Source organism: Podarcis raffonei, chromosome Z, assembly GCF_027172205.1.
Source record: "Podarcis raffonei isolate rPodRaf1 chromosome Z, rPodRaf1.pri, whole genome shotgun sequence".
NCBI classification, from domain to species: domain Eukaryota; kingdom Metazoa; phylum Chordata; class Lepidosauria; order Squamata; family Lacertidae; genus Podarcis; species Podarcis raffonei.
Window position 1 is genome coordinate 39,189,218 of NC_070621.1, and position 13,405 is coordinate 39,202,622.

At 46.4% G+C, this 13,405-nt stretch overlaps 1 protein-coding gene across 2 annotated transcripts in view; it reads right to left on the reverse strand.

Annotated features, from left to right (window-relative positions):
- Positions 1 to 238: 238 nt before the first annotated feature.
- Positions 239 to 13,405, reverse strand: part of KLHL4 (kelch like family member 4) — a 44,921-nt gene continuing 31,754 nt past the window's right edge. Inside the window, exons 6-11 of one of the 2 annotated variants that reach the window (XM_053373747.1) lie at positions 12,612 to 12,798; positions 9,313 to 9,537; positions 5,776 to 5,938; positions 4,942 to 5,154; positions 2,705 to 2,876; positions 239 to 1,593 (exon numbers count right to left, since the gene is read on the reverse strand). In XM_053373747.1, coding sequence (XP_053229722.1) covers positions 1,534 to 1,593; positions 2,705 to 2,876; positions 4,942 to 5,154; positions 5,776 to 5,938; positions 9,313 to 9,537; positions 12,612 to 12,798 — 1,020 coding nt within the window. In that variant the 3' untranslated portion in view covers positions 239 to 1,533. The remainder of the gene's footprint in view (positions 1,594 to 2,704; positions 2,877 to 4,941; positions 5,155 to 5,775; positions 5,939 to 9,312; positions 9,538 to 12,611; positions 12,799 to 13,405) is intronic. The other variant, XM_053373748.1, reaches the window with a different exon arrangement.

Below are 13,405 nucleotides of genomic sequence, written 5' to 3' on the forward strand. Positions count from 1 at the left end.
GGGCTAACTAGGTTGGGATAGCTGGGATAGAAGGCCTGTTAGGTTTTGAATGTTTTATGTAGATTTTTCAATTTCGTTGTTCTGTATGGGACAATGACAATAAAGATTATCGTATCGTATTGAGTTGCTGCTTACAACCTACCAAGTATTTTATTTCTGCAATCACAATCTGCTCCCCCCCTCCCTTTAACTCAGCACATGCTTCAGGAAGGGTAGAGATGGGAGCCACCTTGTGATACGTAAGCAATGCCTATATTAGGAGCCACTGACCCCTTTTTTATGACTATTGGCCACAGTTTGAGCAAGGGCTGCATTCCCACCCTCTCCCAGATCAGCACTTCCCCACCCAAAGACAAAAAAGATGAAACACATGTGCACACACACACACACACACACACACAGAGAGAGAGAGAGAGAGAGAGAGAGAGAGAGAGAGAGAGAGAGATATTCTACTAGGGTTCTGGGTCAAAGTTAGAACCAATATAATTAATCTGAATCACACACACACAATCTTAGAGTTGAAAGAGGATGTGAGAAAGAGTGGCACTTTTCCAACTTCCTCCTTCAACCGTATGTACTTTTGGAAGGAGAAGAAAGTAACCCCCTTGCTACCATGGGGACAGTGACAGGGGATGCTCAGAGATTCCATAGCTGCATAGCCACCACAGTGCCAACATGTGCTAAGTTGCCAACTCCTGGTCTAGATTTATCACAGAATCCAAAGAATCAGGGTCAGCTCAAGCATTAAGTGGCCCTGAACATTGTGTCCTCTCAGCACTGCCTTCCATCAGTGGACATCTTGCTGCAGTAGCAGTGCTCCGCACAGCACTGGCCAGCTTTGCCTAGCTACCCTTGTATTTTTCCATATGCAATATGACCCCAGATCAAGAGCACTGTGAGAAACTTTAAGGGCAACTAAATCGAGCTAACTGATGGTGATCAAAACCAGGGGCAAAGCCTGAAAAAGCACAAAAGAGGAAAGCATTAGCAATGAGCCCTGCCAAAGTCCTGGGGACCTGGCAACTGTTCATGGATGCTAAGTGGTGCAGAAAAGACCCAGCAGAGGTATCTTTGTGCGTGAGGAGGAGACTACACAAGGCGCCTTTCTGGTGAGGGAATAGGGATTCAAGGCTCCACATGGCTCCCTGCCCTCCTTCTCCATATCAAGCTGTCCAGGGGTTCTTATAATGCAAGTGTAAGCAATTATAGGGGGGGGGGGATACAGGTTTCTTTTTCAGCTGCACACTCAGCTGTTCTTGACACAGAATTCCTTTAGAATGAGGCTCTCTCTATTGATGCACAGTGTGTACCCAGATGCTCCCTACAGATAGAGATTAACATCACCCATGATGATCAAACACCTGCCAAGTATGTCTTTGGAATGCAGAAAATGTGATTTTCGTGCTCAGGCTCCACACAGGCTCATCCTTGTCTTTCCTCCTCCTGTAGTGGAAGCGCTTTGTGTTGTTTTCAAGGATGCATCTCCTCTTCTGCCATGCTTCTTATTAATATTTCACACCTGGAAATGCTCTGTTATGGCAGCTTCACAACTACAACACAGGCGCCGGCTCTTCCTATATTGACTGGAACTTCCTAAAAAAACAAAAACAGAATGTGCTCTGTTAACTCCATCTAACATGCCATTCTGAATCGGTGGGAGGGGGACTGCTGCCCTTTGGATGTCAAACGCGAACTCCATCTGGGTTCCAGGCCAAGGATGGTGGGAGCCCAGCATCACCTTGAGGGTGAAGGTTTCCCCAGCCATGATCTAAATTAATTAAGAACAGCATATAATTTCCCTCTAAATACTACAGTCATACCTCGTGTTGCATTAGGTTCATGTTGGGTCTTTTTGGCTTGCGAACACAGCAAACCCCGCACACATACGCAGAAGCATTCTGCACGCTTTGCACATGCGCAGAACTGCTCTATCGTGCTCCGTGCTTGCACAGAAGCGCCACTCGAGTTGCGGACTTTTTGGGGTGCAAACGGCACCCCGGAACAGATTGTGTCCACAACTAGAGGTACCACTGTATATTGCTATTGCTAGGGCTATTGTTGGGGTGTATGGGGTGTTAAAGGAGGGGTACTTTTTGGGGAATCCCTGAAAGATGGCCATCCAACCTCTGCTTAAAAACTGCTGCTTATCTATTAATTGCCTTACAGAGTAACATAGACAAAAAGGTAGATCCCTGCCCCAAGACCCTTACAATGTAAACTTTGACAAGAGGGGGGAGGAAGACTTGGGCAAAGTAACTAATATGGGAGAAATACAGTTACACACACTAAAGTTCAGTTTCTGTGCAGAGTAAGGACTTGTACCAGAGGCTTTACAGAATAATTGCACTTGAGATGTCTTGGGAGTCAGGCTTAAGCAGAAGGGGCAGCCAGGGATAATGGGTGTAAACATTTGAGGGAAAGGGAGACCCTGGAGCAGCTGGGGTTGGTACATCTGGAAGAGCAATAGAGACAGGTGGGCATTTCTTGGTTAGTGGCAATAGGCAAGATGGTGTTGTGTAGTGTAGCTGTTAGCAGGCTAGACTCACTCAGCCATGAAGCTCCTCAGGTGACCTTAGGCCAGCCACCACCATTTATCCCACAGGGTTGGTGTGAGAACAAAAAGGGGAGGTTAGGAGAACCATGTAAAGCAGCTTGAGCTACTTGGAGGGAAAGCAGGATATAAATGCAATAACAAGCAAATTACCTCTATCCATTCATTGTTTTGTGCATCATAAGATTCCACCGTATCCAGGTAGGTTTGTCCATCGTAACCACCCACTGCGTACAACCTGTCTCCAAGAGGACAGATCCCAACAGCATCACGGGGTACGCTCAAAGGTGCTACAGTGGTCCAAGTGTCTGTTTTCGGATCATACCTAGAGTATTTATGTAGATCTTTGCAGTTATTAGTAGAATAGATAAGTAAATAAAATAACTAAGCTTAAATGCCTCCTTCAGCTGCAGCGCCCCATTGGATGGGGCCATTTTGGTGATTTGGGCATGGGAAATTGAAGAGGGTGAATTATATACCCAGTAGCATTCATCCTCATCTCTTATACTACATGCTACTTTCTCTTCCCCCCTCCCCACCCCTGCAAAGTTCCTTTTGTTTCTTCCTCTCTAGACAGGACATGTCACATCCCACTTGTGCCCTCACTCTGATTTGGCTTCAGGGTAGAATAATCAGAGTGAGGGCAGGGAAAGCAAGCCATCTGGGGAGGAAGGAATCGATGGCATTGGGGCCATTGGGGCCAGCAGCAAAGAGTAATCAAAGAGAAAACAAAGGCATCCAGATTAACAGGCAGGAGTGACACTGCTTTGGGAAAACTTCCCCCACACCCGGTCCCCCAAATCTGAGCTGGTAAAGGTTCTCAAGACTCCATATTGAGCCATGAGGAAGTAAGAAATATAATCATGCTTCCTTCAGCCACAAGATGGCACTCTTGACTTATCATCTAGTCCTTTCTTCTTAGTCACAATATAAAATCACTGAGTTGAAGCATGCAGCAGCAACAGTGACAGCCAATCACCCATTCTTTATTCCCTTTCCATTTAGAGGACATCTAGCAAATGTCTCAAGAAAAAGCCAAGCATTTATTGTTATTATTATTATTACTATTTTCTGGATGGCTATAATAATTCATAGAAATGTTTTAGTCCGTGCACGCTTTAAGGAATTTTAGATTATCAGCAAGCTGCCTTTTGAAGAAATTGATGGATTCTTAGTATAGAAGCCTTTTGCAGTTTAATAAATCAAAGCTACCATTCATTGTTAGTTGGAAAGTGTGCATACAGAATACATTTGGAATTAAGAGAAGCAGCATTTGCTTCAGATAAATCAGGGGTGGGGAACCTCAGGCCCAAATTCAGACCTCCAAGCCTCTCTGCCTGGGCCTCAGGACTTCTCCCCTATCTGCCACTGACTCTGTTTTGCATCCTCCTTGAGTGTTTTTGCCTGCCTTGAATATGTCCTCGAATACGGATCATGTTTCTCGCTACCATGGAAGGAAAATAAAGAAGAGTGTGTGCATGTGTGTAGGACCTAGCCTACTGTATAAATGTCGATTTTATATGCATTGTTGCTTATGGTCCTCAGAGCCGTCTTTCCTATTGGGTTTATTGGCGCATTGCACCAGGGCGCTGGCCTCTCAGGGGCACCCCAGTGAGTGGGGGAGCTGCACTGGGGGAGCTGCACGGCTTTGCCAGCAGCCTCCCCTTTCCCTGCACAGCTGCCAGCTGTGCCCCATCAACCATATGGCTGGCGGGCATGCAGCCTGCCTCCCAAGCCTCCGCAGGAGGAGAGCGATCCCTGCAGAGGTGTAGGATGGAAGCTGCACCCCACCAACTATATGGCTGGTGGGCATGCAGCTTCCTTCCCAAGCATCCACAGGTGGAGAGCGATGCCCGCAGAGGCTTGGAAAAAGGTTGGCAACTCTGGGAAAGGGGGGGGGCGCCAGATATGCTTAAGACGGCCCTGATCGTGCTGCCCACATATGTGGCTTCCAGAAAGTTCCGCACCTCTATCAATTTACGAAGCGGCACACAGGTACAGTATGACCACTTCCCTAATTTTAACTTTCATTCTTTGGGAGGCCCTCCAACTGCATCCCTGATTTTGTTAATTCTCTAAATTACTTTCTCTGGCGAATACCTGATAAATCCAGCATGTTGTTTATACCTAAAACATCTGTTTCACACACAAAGGAATATTTCCATCATTTAATTCCTTTATGTGGTGTGGCATAATGGTTACAGCCTGAGACGGTGACCAGACCCCCACCTGGGCATGAACCTCACTGGGGTGACATTGGGCCAGTCAACTTCTCTCATCCTGAACTACCTCATAAGGTTGGAGTTGGGGAATATTGTATGTCACCTTGACCTCCTTGAAGAAAAGGAGGTTTATATACATGCAGTAACAATTTTAAAAAACGCCCCTACCTTTCTACGCAGTCAGAAAGCCGAGAACAGTGATTTGAAGCAGGAGCATCATGGCCGCCCACGGCATAGAGAAACCCATTGTAGGTTGCAACACCAACCCCTCCACGCCGCTTTGACATGGATGCGCACATGCTCCACTTGTTTGTGTGGGGGTCAAAGCACTCCATGGACTTCAGGCAGGAGCTACCGTCTCGCCCACCAACAGCATACAACCTATAACAGCAGGACAAGCAAGACATGAAGGCATCTTATCTAACTGCCCACATTTTGAATGAAGGACATAGGAAGCATGCCATCGGTTCATCTTGCTCTGCAACAAGGATGTAGAATATGTGGCCCTCCAGATGTTGTTGAACCCCTATCAGGTGTTGCCAGCATGGCCAATACTTAAGGGTGATTGGGGAGGGGGGATGCAGTACAACAACATCCAAAAGGCCAAAGGTTCTCCATCTCTGGTCTACACTGACTGGCAGTGTCTCTTCAGGGTTGATCATAGAATCATAGTAGAGTTGGAAGCATAGCTGTAAACTTTCACATTTGAAAATAAGGGATCAGCAGCCTCAAAAATAAGGGATCAGCAGCCTCACCTGTCCCGGCGACAGTCTACGGGATATCTAACAATCCGAGATAGCAGCGGGAAGCAGCGGGAAACGTCGCTGGAATAAGGGAATTTCCCGCAAAAAAAGGGAATGTTGACAGCTATGGCTGAAAGAGACACTGAGGATCATCTTGTTCGACCCCCTACAATGCAGCTATCCCATACAGGGATCAAACTTTGGCATTATCAGCCCCATGGTCTAATCAACTGAGGTTATCTGTGAGTGTTGTACATACTTGCTGTTCAGTGCTGCAACCCCCACAGTGCTCCTTGGTGTTGCCATGCTTGCGACGTAATTCCACTGCCGGGCCTGAGGGTCCCATCTTTCCACCGTGTTGAGGTAACTCCATCCATCGTGGCCTCCCACCGCATACATTGGCCCTTCAAGCATTGCTACACCTTTGGATGAAAATCAGAGTTGGGAGGAAAGTAGTAGATATTAATGTAATAATAAGAAGAAGAATTTTTATTTATACCCCGCCCTCCCCAGCCAAGGCTGGGCTCAGAGCGGCTTACAAGCAATAATAAAAACAAGATGAATGATTACAACTTAAAAACAAAATTAAAAATACAACATTAAAATATTGAAACATTAAAATATTAAAATGTAGCCTCATCGCAGGAGGAGAAGGAAAAGAAAAAAGAAAGAGAGGGAGGGAGGGAATCAAATTGGCTCCAAGCCAAAGGCCAGGCAGAACAACTCTGTCTTACAGGCCCTGCGGAAAGAAATCAGATCCTGCAGGGCCCTGGTCTCATGAGGCAGAGCGTTCCACCAGACCGGAGCCAGAGTTGAAAGGGCCCTGGCTCTGGTTGAAGCCAATCTAACTTCCTTAGGGCCCGGGACCACTAGGGTGTTGCTATTTATTGACCTTGAGGCTCTCCGTGGGGCATACCGGGAGAGGCGGCCCCGTAGGTACGAGGGTCCTAGGCCGTGAAGGGCTTTAAAGGTCAAAAGCAGCACCTTAAATCTGATCCTGTACTCCACAGGGAGCCAGTGCAGCTTGAAAAGCACTGGGTGAATATGCTCCCATGGCAGAGACCCCGTGAGAAGCCTCGCTGCAGCATTCTGCACCCGCTGGAGTTTCTGGGACAGCTTCAAGGGCAGCCCCGCGTAGAGCGAATTACAGTAGTCAAGCCTGGAGATGACCGTTGCATGGATCACTGTGGCCAGGTCGGGGCGGGAAAGGTAAGGGACCAACTGCTTGATGCGGCGAAGGTGGAAAAATGTCGCGTTGGCTGTTGCTGTAACTTGCGCCTCCATGGAAAGGAAGGCGTCAAGGATTGCACCCAAACTCTTAACGGAAGGCAATGGCACTAGTTGGGCCCCCGCAAGAGAAGGGAGTTGGTCCCTCATCCCCATGCCATCCCGACCTAGCCATAGGACCTCTGTCTTTGAAGGATTTAGTTTCAATCGGCTCCCACGAAACCATCCAGCCACAGCTTCCAAGCATCTGGTCAGTGTGTTCGGCGCCGAGTTGGTGTGGCCATCCATCAGCAGATAGAGCTGAGTGTCATCAGCATATTGGTGACAACCCAGCCCAAAGCTCCGGATAATCTGGGCAAGGGGGCGCATAAAGATGTTAAAAAGCATTGGGGAGAGGATTGCGCCCTGCGGCACTCTACACACCAAGGAGTGGCGCGACGACATCTCCCTCCCTAGTGCCACCCTCTGTCCCCAATCAGAGATAGAAGAACACAACCAGTTACGGGCTATGCCCTGTATCCCCACGTCTGCGAGGCGGTGGTCCAGAAGATCATGATCGACCATGTCAAAGGCTGCTGACAAATCTAAAAGGATCACCAGTCCTGACCCGCCTCAATCCAGTTGTCTACGGAGATCGTCTGCTAGGGCAACCAGAGCCGTCTCGGTCCCAAAACCAGGACGGAAACCGGACTGAAATAGATCTAAAGCCGATGTTTCCTCCAGAAACCTACCAAGCTGTTCAGCAACTGCTCTCTCAATTACCTTACCCAGATATGGAAGATTTGAAACTGAGCGATAATTGGATAGGTCTAAGGGATCTAATGAAGTTTTCTTTAAGAGTGGACATACCACTGCTTCCTTCAGTTCCCCTGGGAATGTCCCCGTGTCAAAGGACAAATTGATAATTTCAACCAGGGGGGTCCGCGCAACATCTGGAAACTCCCTAATCAGCCAAGACGGGCACGGATCAAGGAGGCAGGTGGTGGGCCTACCAACTTGGCGGAATCTATCCACATCAGCAGGGAGTATTCGATCGAAATGGTCCAACACTGGACCTGAAGTCAGTCGAGGGGCCTCCAGTTCAGTCACTGTATCTAAATTGGCAGGGAGGTCACGGCGGAGCAACAGGACTTTCTCTGCAAAAAAGCTCGCGAATGCCTCACAGCTGTGGGTCGAATTCGTGCTTAAATTTGGTTGTCCTCCTAAGGACGTTATTGATCTAATTATTCTAAAAAGTTGTGCCGGGCAAGAGCTAGCGGATGCAATGGAAGCTGCAAAGTAAGATTTCTTAGCAGCTTTCATAGCCATCTCATAGGCTTTCATAAGCGTCCTATAAGATGTTCTTGAGGCTCCGTCACGAGTCCGTCGCCATACTCGCTCTAGCCGTCTGAGATCCCGCTCCATTTTCCGGAGCTCCTCAGTAAACCAAGGGGCCCGGTTTCGACGGGGTCGCAGAGGGCGCTTAGGCGCGATCTCATCAATGGCTGCCAAGAGCCGGTTATTCCAGTCCTCAACAAGGTCATCTAATGAGTCGCCAGGAGGAGCAGGGTCCCGCAAGGCTTGTCGGAATCTATCAGGATCCATCAGTTTTCGCGGACGAGCCCAAATAGGTTCGCCACCCAAGCAGGGGAGGAGCGGGAAGTCAATCTTGGCTTTCAGAGCGTAGTGATCAGACCATGGCACTTCCACAGCGGGGAGCATGATCACATCTATGCCAGCCCCAAAGATCAGATCCACCGTGTGGCCTGCTTGATGAGTGGGGCCCCAAACAAACTGGGAGAGCCCTAGTGTTGCCATGGAAGTCACTAGGTCCAGAGCCTGTGAGGAGGGAGCGGCATCGGCATGGACGTTGAAGTCTCCCAAAACCAGTTGGCTTGGGGACTCCAAGGCCCAGCCTGCCACCACCTCCAGCAGGTCTGACAGGGTGGCTGCCGGTGTGCTGGGTGGTAGAGACACATGTAGAGACACATCTGTTTAATTATGTATTTGTGTTCCTCACCTACACCCCGCCATCCACCCAGTAGAGCCATATGGTGGATAACTGGAATAACAATCACACAACAAAGCACAACACCGAAATTCATGCAACAATATAGGACAAGGAATCTCTGGGGCTGCGAACAGCCTGTGAAGCTTCATGGCTATGGAGTAGGGATGGGTGGAATGGTCTTCAATTGGCCCATGTCTGTTTCATACAGTGCATTCCATCACATTTTTAACTCTGTGTGTGTACTCAAAACATTCTCTTTTTAATAACTGCAGTGAAGAGGAGGGCTGGGAAAGCCCAGTAACACACCTAGTTCTGACTTCCACCAACGTTGGATCCAAATTGTTGTGTTTGTACTATGATAGGAAAGCTCTTACTGTGATCAGTGAATCACATTGGTCCATTCACACATGCATCTAATGTCAAGGGATGGCTAGGAATATGTAGACCTGTTCTCAAGGTATGTGTAGACTTGTTCTCAGTTAGAGGTCCAGAGAATCATTGCACGGCAAGTGCATGTTTAATGTGTGACAAACTGTCATTGTCAGTTTAAGTAGAAGATAATTTTGCAAGTGCTCTTACCTAAACCATGCCTGTGGGTTGACATTGGGGGCATCACAGTCCAGGCTTTGGTTACTGGATTGAAACATTCGACTGTATTGGATGTTTTCAGGCCATCTCTTCCTCCTACAATGTACAGCTTGTTGTCAATCACAGCAACCCCGAACTGTAGCCGCCTTCCATTCATGGTTCCAATTTGGATCCAGCTGTTTGTCCTCAAGTCATATTTCTCAATGGTGGTAGTGCCTGTTGAAATATATGAATAGTGAATTTGAAGGAGAATCTTACAGAATAGTGGTGGCAATGGAATATTCATGAACATTCAGTGATATCGCTGACACTGTTTGGAGATAATGAGCAGCCAATTTTAACCACTTATATAACTGAGATATCTTGAGAATTTGTACATAAAATACATGGAAAGTATTTGTGCTTGAAATACATGGAAGTGCAAGGCACCATTAAATATTTGGTTAAGAAGTTTTTTTAGAGGTAGCTTCAAGGATAGGAACTGGTCAAAATTCTAAAATTATGGTGTGGTCATGTATATCAGTGACAAGTAACAGAGTGTGGAAAATGAACTACATGCATGCAGAAATAGGCTGGAAAAGTAGAGTGGTAAACACCCAAGACTCGTACCTTGTAGCTAGGGATATATTGACAGACTTAGTGGTGCATGGTGTTTTTTAATCTTTTTGTAAAGGGATAAAAAAAGAGAGAGAGAGCAGGATCATACCAACCAGATGTCTATGTGTAGCCCACAAGCAGGGCCTGAGAACAGCAGCCATCACAACTAGTAGGCACTAATAGTCTTATCCTCCTGAATTTCTCTTTTAAATCCACCCAAGTTGGTGGCAATTCTATTGTTTAACAGTATAAAGAAGTATTTTCTTTTGTCTTCCAACATTCAGCTTCATTGAGTGTCCCTGAATTCTGGGGTCACGAGAAAGGGACAAAAAACTTTACTCTGTCCACTTTCCCTGACATCCATAATTTTACCGACTTCTATAATTTCATCTCTTACCTGCCTTTTCTCTAAACTAAAATGCCCCAGAAGTTGTAACCTTTCCTCAGAGGGAAGTTGCACCAATCCCTTGATGGTTTCGGTTGCCCTTTTCTGAACCTTTTCCAGCTCTACAATATCCTTTCTGAAGCGAGGCAACCAGTGTTGCTATTTTCAACTGTGAAATTCCAATTAATTCTAATTCATTCCACTCCTGTCCATTCAATTCTAAAGGTCAGCCACTAAAGCAAAGATCTTAAGGCTCGGACTTCAGCTTCAATCTCCTATGTGTCCATTATGATTGCACAGGAAACACAATGCAATCCAAACCATTTTCTCCCCTTCATCCTGAGGATCTAAAGTGCTGTGCTGCTTTTTTCCCTTTTTTACCTTGGGAGTGGTGTGAGCAACTGTATCTGAATAATGTTAATATTCATTCCATATAACGAAATGTAATATGGTGGCAAGAGAGCGTGTTTGAAATTAGTTCAAACATCCAATCTTGCTAGCAATTTCTGCAGTAGCAAGTAACACTACAATCTCTTTGAATAATTGCTTTTCTGTGGGTTGTATGCTGTGGGGGTAAGGTTAAAGTTTCTGCAGGTAGCAGCGGAATATAAACCTATTCGTTCCCTTTTTTTAAAAAAAAAGTGTGGCACTTTTAAAGTGGCAGATGGAATCGGATAGGCTTTGGTTTATAGGTGAATTGCCTTATCTTCCAGAGCTTACACCTGCATTCCCTGTTGAGGATTCAAAATACTGTATGCAGAATAAGCAATACCTGGTGGGGGGGCACAGGGTCATAGCTTGGCAATGCCAAGAGTTGCAAGGTGTAATTTGGGGCAGGGCTTTTAGTGTAGCTACCCAGTTCTGTGGAGCATCATTCTTGTCAAGATGCAACAGGTGCCAGCTATCTGCACTTTCCAGAAGCAATTTAAGACCATCTTGCTCTGATGGACTTTCCCATTACGATGAATGGGCCTTTACCATGAGTGTCTACTTTGTATGTTTTTGTATTTTTATCTGTTTTAAAATATATTTGGTGTAAATTGCTTTGAGACAGTTGTTTATAAGGATATTAATAAATCAATAGTAATAATAATGTGAAGGTAGATTAGTAAACACAGGATGTTGCCTTCTAATTAAGGTGGGGTGGTTGGTGGTGATGGCGATTATATTAAATTATGGGCGTTCCACACACATTATGTCTCAAGGCAGTGTACAAAATGCAATAAAATACAAAATAAGCATACTTCCAGCTGGGAAACAAAAATGTCTTCAGCTGTTTCCCAAAGTGCAGATAGTGGTCAACTGTTATATCTCAATAGGAGTGATGTTCTACAGAGTATCTTTGAAACCTGAAGGAGAAGCTCCCCCACAGACCACAGTGGCCTGCTGAGTATATAATGGATAAGCTGGTCTCTCAAGTCACCTGGTCCTCAGTTGTAGAGGGTCTTTTATGATAGTAACAACACCTTGAACCTGACCCAGTAGCAGTTTGCCAGCGGTAGTTTGCCCTCACAAGCAACCTAGTCACCAGGTTTTGCACCAGCTGTAGCCTGCGGAGCCACTTCAAGGGTAGTCCCATATAGAGCACATTGCAGTAATCCAACTTTGTGTGGACAACTGTGGTCAAGCTATCCTGATCCAGGAATGGGCATAGCTGTCTTCCTAGCTGAAGCTGGTGAAAGAAGATGCAAGAGGGCAGGGCTTCTCTCGTAGTTGTGTAGAAGAGGTCACTACCCTTCCTAAAATTCCCTTTCCTACACAACTATTTAAATACAGGGGCCCTGTCCTCTTTTGCATCTGCCCATCCTAGTCTGAATTGAGCTCCCTATTCCAAGCCCAGTACTCTTTTCACCATCCCATGTTGCCTGTGATGTGAAAATGTACTTGGAATTGTATAGGCAGTGCCTGGTAGCCTCTCAAAAGGCAAAGGAATTGTGGACTGAGCGATCTAGTAGTCAGAGCACAGCTTGCTAATATCAATCTTCTGTAGTTCATCTAAACTGTTGCCACAGTTGTGCTCATCCTCATCAATAATCTCCAATGATGGTTGGAGTCCAACATCTGGAGAGACCCAGATTCCCTATCCTGGCTTTGTATCAGGAGTAGCCAGTGGGTACCTGCCAGATGTTTTGGGCTATAACTGTCATCATCTCCAGTCAGCATAATAAATGATTAGGGATAGTGGGAGTTGTAGTCCAAAACATCAGGAGAATATCATGTTGGCTACCCCATCCTTACATCCTTACATGCTAACTACATTTATTGTGAACTAAGTTTTCATAGGCCAGAGGTCACTTTGTCAGTTTACCTTTGGTGGCATCCATACCCCCCACAGCATAGAGAGAGCCCACGGTGGACTTCCTAGGCTTAGTACGAGGACTCTGCATCATAGACCTCCTTTCTGGTAGCAGGTGATACTTCATTGCTTCCATGAGAAGTTTCTGGCACTCAAGGTCATCAGTGAACATGGGGCTGTTTTCCAGATCTGCTAATAGCTGAGACATACAAAGTCTTGGTGTTCATATTGATGTAATCAAAAGGTCATTTCTAGATATATCAGCCAAGTCTTTCTCCAGATGTTATGGGCCACAAGGCATCATAATAATTAGTGGGGACCCTGAGACAGCCATTGGAAATCCTCCTCACGGCTGGTGTTGCTGCTACTGATCCTCCTCCTCTTCCACACCTGGAGTTGGCTAAGGGAGGAGAGGGTTGGCAAGTGGGCCAACAGGACCCAGGATTCAGGTTGCATGGGCTTCTATGCATATTAGTTTGCACACACAAGACTAAACAAAATATTGAAATTCAACTGCAATTTTGGGGAATGAAGTTGGCAGGTCAGCCGTGAACTTCCCTGCTGGTGCATGAACTCCAGTAGATGCCTAACCATGCTGACTCCTGGCTTGGGGAACTGCTGTCAAGCTTCCTACAACCAAATCCCACTCCCTATCATCCTCAACCTTCTTGTCATAGCTTGGAAGATTGTCTCCCATCTCTTATCCCCAGAATTTGACCTCATCATTGCATTACCAAAGCACTTCCCCATGGTCTGATGATCCTATGATACTACTGGGATGTCTGGATGGGGGAATTATAGGAAAC